Consider the following 5,818-nt stretch of genomic DNA (forward strand, 5'->3'; position numbering starts at 1 on the left):
ATCAGCAAATATAGGCCTCGAAGAATTGCATGCCGCATTTCGACAAACTGGACAGCAAGATACAACCTATTCTACCGGTTTGTGGAAGAAATATCTGTGGACGCGATATATCAGTACATCTTCCGCACCACGGACAGTCTGGGTAATGCAGTCGCTGCTGTAACGACTCTGATTGTCCCGCACAATTCGGATTCATCGAAGCTACTCGTCTACCAGGCGGCGTATGATGCCGCGAACGGAGACTGCAGTCCATCGTATACCCTGCGGCCTGGATCCTCGAGCGCCGGACTCCTAGGTCTCCTAATGCCAAATAGTACAACATTCACAGAGGGAATATTTGTAAGAGAATATTTTGTCCTTATTGACTCACTGATCGTGGTTGTTTGACTGACAATTCCCCTTTGACCATTTCTAGTTAGCTGCCGCGCTGAACCGAGGGTGGTGGGTGATGGTAACTGACTATGAAGGGCTGGAAGCTCAGTTCATCGCCGGCCTGCAATCTGCCTATGCCACGCTCGACTCGGTCCGCGTAGTGATCAACGAGGGACACAAGATCGGGCTGGCTCCCGATGCCCGGTACGTGATGTGGGGCTATTCTGGAGGAGCATTTGCCGGTGGGTGGGCTGCAGAGCTTCAACCATCATATGCGCCAGAGTTACATTTCTCAGGGGCCGCCTTAGGCGGCATAATTGTCAATACCACCTCCGTCGTAGAATCGATTAATAGAGGGACATTTTCGGGTCTCATATTTAGAGGCTTCTATGGCGCTGCCAAAGCCTATCCCAACCTCACTGACTGGATGGATGGGAATATGCTGCCCGACAAAAGAGACGACTTTTTCAAACACGCCACCAATTGCCAGATCCAGGGAATTGACGGGAGATTCCACGATGTTTTCTCTTATTTTGTTGACGGCGACCGGTCGATATATGGGCCTGTCCCCGCAACTGTGCTTGACTGGTCTGGGCAGATGGGCCGTCGCGGGTCCCCGACTATGCCGTTGTTCATATACAAGGCCGTCGGGGATGAGATTAGCCCTATTGAGGACACCGACAAGCTGGTACATCAATACTGTAGTAACGGGGCCACCATTGAGTACCATCGAAATGTAATAGGGGAGCACGTCACTGAAGCCCTCATCGGATCGGTAAACGCCTTGGAATGGGTTTCGGATCGGTTGGCAGGGAGACCTCTGCGACATCTCGAATCATGCTTGACAAAAGACGTACTCATTTCCAATATTAGTCCCTCTGCCATTTCAACACTCGGCATAGAATTGTACTCTTTCCTAAGGTCGATTCAAAGTGCTGGCCTAGGACCTCCGTCTTGAGTGTAGTATATGAAGGACGCTATTTCCCATCCTTGATCCTATTTCAGTTGGACACCGGCATGCTACCGAGTCGTGGGTCATTTCAGGGCATATGCCAGAAGCTCGATGCAGCTATTCGTACAAATCTCACCATCTATCTGCCATCTTCCGGGCTCTCTGATACAAGGCAGGAATATAAGGAAGGGAGTTAGAAGGGGTTGGGAGGAATCGGAGTTTGGGGAAACTGAGGGGAGCAATATTTGCGAATATTTCAGGCAAAATCTGGAAACAGTGGACAAAGGTCGCTGGAGGAGATATCACGAAATTCGAACAGAAAATCCCTTCTCATCGACCCTTGAAAGATTCAATGAGAACCTTTGGGTTGTTTAGTGAATGTAGTAATTGTGTCTTCGATGGCGGTTCCTTTGTTTAAAGTAAGTCATGCCTAGTGATATGTGAAACGATGAGGATGAGTTACCTGGAGGTAAATTGACATAGATATCGTAGAGATTGGATTTCTTTTCTTTCCTTTCCTTTCCTTTTTTTTTTTTTTTTTTTTTCGGGGGGGGGGGGGTGTAGGAGTTGATTGAGCTTTGACAAATTTCTACCTTGGTTAATTTGACTTAGATCATCTCTAATACGGGCAGCAGATGTAATTACTGGAATATTTTAATAGTTTGCCAATAAATAAGTCTGCGAGTGGGTTCGGGCGTCAGCACTCCCTATTTGATGGAGAGTGGTCGAAGTGGGAATTACTCAACAGAATGTTAAGAGTTAGAATGGTTGGATAGCCTTGAGGTACAGTTCTGACGGTCACCGTATTGCGTTTTACAAAGATCCCACCCGCAGACGCAATCAACGGGAAGATCCCAAACGGGAATGAAAATGTTGTGTTTTCCTTGATATTTCTCCACACAATCTGCATATGAAATATGCAGCGTCATTGTTTATGGAAACGTAAAAGCCGGACCGGATAGCTATTTCAGGTTTTGATATCCTTTCAGCCACATAAATGATCCTATTTGATTATTTTTGCCGTTTCTCATACACTCCGCTGAGTCTGGAACTTCGATAACCAGCGGATAAGGATATATGGTGAATACCCGAGATCTACTACGTAGTTCAGTTTCCGTTCCGCACGATGCGGTCGAACACGTCAAGCCTGAACAGCGGGCAAGAGAGTAAATTTGGCTATCACCATGCCGCAGCAAACCGTGCATGGAACGGGATCACTAATGGTGGATAATGGTGAAAGTTAGGTGCAGTCCGTCTGGGGCGGGATCGTGCTTGATGCTGTGTTGTTGGTTGTTTGTCGTTCCGGTTCTTTGTTCTGGTGCGGAGGCGGCTGAAGAACCGCAGATGGCCGGGCAGGTCACCTGATCTGCGGCGGATCCTGCTGGGTCATCGTATTCGGCTTATCTTGCCGGATCAGGCAAGAAGGTTGATGGCCTCAAGATCCGCCCAAAGAGGCAAATTCGGCTTCGGATTGCCAAGGAGTCATTACCAGGATTCATCTGCCATCCCCTTCATCCTCAACCAAACCTCCCCATCAGCATCCAGATATCCCCGCAGTCAAGAAGCAGGGTGCCTGGGAAAAGTGCTGGAAAGTCTGTGTGGCTGGCGTGTTGGTTGTAAACTAACCCAACAGCTCGCTCCCTTGCTTCCCTGTTCCATTCTACCGCCAATGCAACTAAGAAGAGCTAGCCGCGGGTGTTTTACTTCTCCTTTGTGCTTCTCGACCACCTCACACCCCCTCCTGCACCGACGCCGTGGGGAAGGCACATATCTGTAACCAGGCCATTGTACCGAGCTTTTCGTCTTGTTTGAAAATACTCCAATGCCGGCCTCAGTGGCTCAACGTGTCCACGGATCCTGAATCCCCACCTCCAACTTGCTTTGTTCCTTGGTGATCCAACGATCCAGACTCTAGCCCTTTGCGGCTTGCTGGGGCTACGATCGGTTGGTGGTGAACAAACATGGCCGAGTAAGATTGACTCCACATGGATATATAAAGATGAAGGCTGCTATTAGCTGGGAAATATCGTTGATTGATATGTTGATTGATACACTGCTGATAAATGGGTATCAGATTGATTTCCATCCACGGATGGGGTTATCCGGCCCTCCGAACCTCCTCCACTTCTAACGACCCCGTGCAGAAACTACGTACAAACTCCGCGGATGTCAGATCTATTTCTCCAAACAGGAAAATCCCCAAGTCCAAGTCAACCAATGCGCTGGCAGATATAATAGCGGCCTCTGGTGTTCACGAAGTTTCCCGTGCTGCTCTTGAAGGACCCTCCGAACATTCCCTTTCTACCCTGCGCGACCCTCGAGTTGCCAGCACTTCGGATTTGTCGACCTCGGCTTCGTCACCACACCACCCAGATTTGAGTAGCGAGGTCGCAAATCTCAGCGACAAGCTCATCCAAGCCCTTAACAGCCAGACTATCTTAGATGATACTCTGGCAGCCACACGCCAGGAGTTGGAACAAGCGCTCATAAGGATTGGACAACTGGAGGAACAAACCCGCCAATATGAGGCAGATATCACTAATGGGGTCCTAATGAGGAGGGTGGACGTGGAAACCGAGTGGGCGAGGCTGAAGGATGAAGCTGCTGAACAAAGAGCTCAGCGTGCAACTATTGAAAAGGAAAAAAAGGCCATTGAACTGGAGCTCGAAAATCTAACGGCAGCGTTGTTTGAGGAAGCTAATAAGGTAGGACTAATATTTCCCTGCTGGATCCCGGTTTTCCATAGCACTATCTAACTTTTGTATTGCAGATGGTAGCCGCCGCACAATTAGAACGAGAGATTGTTGAGCGGCGAAATGAACAGCTTCGAGCGCAAATTAAAGATAACGAAATACTTCTTGCCTCTCAGCAGGAGCAACTGAGCGAGTTGAAAGTCGTCATACAGAATATGAATACTGATCAGGACGAGATTCGCAGTCGAACGGATGCTTCCACTACACCTTCTTCTCCAGGCACAACACATCAACATGTTAGTACCATAGATCGCCTTTTGGAGGCAATGAACCTCACACCTACCGCCCCTGGCTCGGGTGAAATTTGCCCAGCCCCCTCAACAAGTTACTCACACTTAATGAAACCGGTCTGTCGAACCGATATCCAATCTTTCGAGGATTTCCGTGCGATGATCCATGGAGCTAGAAGTTCTAAGCCGTCAAGTAGAATTGGGAGTGGATCATATGGAGGATTGAATGTTATGGGATTCGGCAATTTCACCGGCAATAAGGAAAGCGAACACAAACACTCGTATTCCAATGGTTCGGCAATGTCTCTCCCGAGCTTTCCCGGTTCTCCTAACAGTAATTCGCCGCCTCGCGAATCGTACGCAGCTGTGTTAAAGGAAAGCCGATTCTACAAAAGAGCACTTACCGAGGATATTGAACCCACGCTCAGGCTAGATGCTGCACCCGGAATATCGTGGTTAACCCGTCGTACGGTTCTGAGTAGCATATGTGAAGGAGCCCTTGTCGTTGAATATATATACCTGCTGTTGCTGCGAAATACTCATTCCCATGTGCGCTCTGCGGTGAAGCGAGAAAAGGAGGGGAGAATGCAAGAACTCATCGTTTCCGTACCTCAGACAACGAGAACGCTCAACGCTACCCGATGTGTACGATTTGCTTAGAAAGGCTCAGATCTTGCTGCGATTTCGTTGGGTATCTACGACTCATCGTCGACGGCCACGTTCGCATTTTAGATGAAGAAGACGAAAAGGAAGCATGGGAAGAGACTATCCGCCTCCGAGAACGAATGTTCTGGGCTCGGATAGGCGGAGGAGTCGTTCCTGCTTTCCTTCAGTCGAAATGCCCCGATAAGGACAGTTCTGCTCCCAGTATTGATACGGCTTACCAAAAGTGCGAAGATAAAACGGTGTCTGTGGAAGATCCCTTTGCTCCTGATCTAAACGCAGTCGCGAATTGTACCTCTCAAGTGAGAATGGATGCATTTCAAGCCCGAGAGTCCGACGGACCTGATGAGATTAACAACACCGACTCCGGAATTGGAATTGGTTTAACAAACTTCCCAACTAATGCTAATGAAAATGAACTTCCTTTTCAAAGGCTTTCTTTGAGCGAATCAACCGCCAAGGCTAACATTGACACGAAAATTTTCCAACTACACGAATCAGATTCTTCCAGGCCAATGGCACCATCGAACAATAGTGCTGGATTGGATCCGCAATTAAAAGTTACGATGCCTAACAAAACAGAGCTTTGAGCGTGTACTCGCCTCTGTTATCAAACCTAAAGAGAGAATGTACTGAATTGGAACCGAACTCGCTATCAATTTTTTTTTTTTCCTGCGCTGTCCTTTGACTATACCCATTTAATAGTAGCTGGCTGGGAGCCGTTTCTTCGATTCTTTCGAGCGCAGGGCGCTGTATCGTTCCCTTGCAACATAATACTATATAATACTGGTCACACTCAGCTTTTTTTGTCGCCGCCAGCACACGAATGGCCTCTTTTCTTACTTCCC

At 48.3% G+C, this 5,818-nt stretch overlaps 2 protein-coding genes across 2 annotated transcripts in view; both read left to right on the forward strand.

The window, feature by feature from the left end:
- Positions 1-1,521, forward strand: part of HCAG_01194 (predicted protein) — a gene marked incomplete at both ends in the record, with an annotated part of 2,608 nt that extends 1,087 nt beyond the window's left edge. The window contains 3 exons of the mRNA XM_001544097.1: positions 15-339; positions 416-1,147; positions 1,246-1,521. Of these exons, the coding sequence (XP_001544147.1) occupies positions 15-339; positions 416-1,147; positions 1,246-1,521 (1,333 nt within the window). The remainder of the gene's footprint in view (positions 1-14; positions 340-415; positions 1,148-1,245) is intronic.
- Positions 1,522-3,285: 1,764 nt separating this feature from the next.
- HCAG_01195 (predicted protein) lies at positions 3,286-5,560 on the forward strand (the record flags this gene model as incomplete). Its single annotated transcript, XM_001544098.1, has 4 exons — positions 3,286-3,293; positions 3,399-4,029; positions 4,095-4,773; positions 4,923-5,560. 4 exons carry the CDS (start codon positions 3,286-3,288, stop codon positions 5,558-5,560), a joined length of 1,956 nt encoding a protein of 651 aa, XP_001544148.1.
- Between the last annotated feature and the right edge of the window lie 258 nt (positions 5,561-5,818).

Source organism: Histoplasma capsulatum, genomic scaffold (assembly GCF_000149585.1).
Source record: "Histoplasma capsulatum NAm1 scaffold_1 genomic scaffold, whole genome shotgun sequence".
Lineage (NCBI taxonomy): Eukaryota > Fungi > Ascomycota > Eurotiomycetes > Onygenales > Ajellomycetaceae > Histoplasma > Histoplasma mississippiense.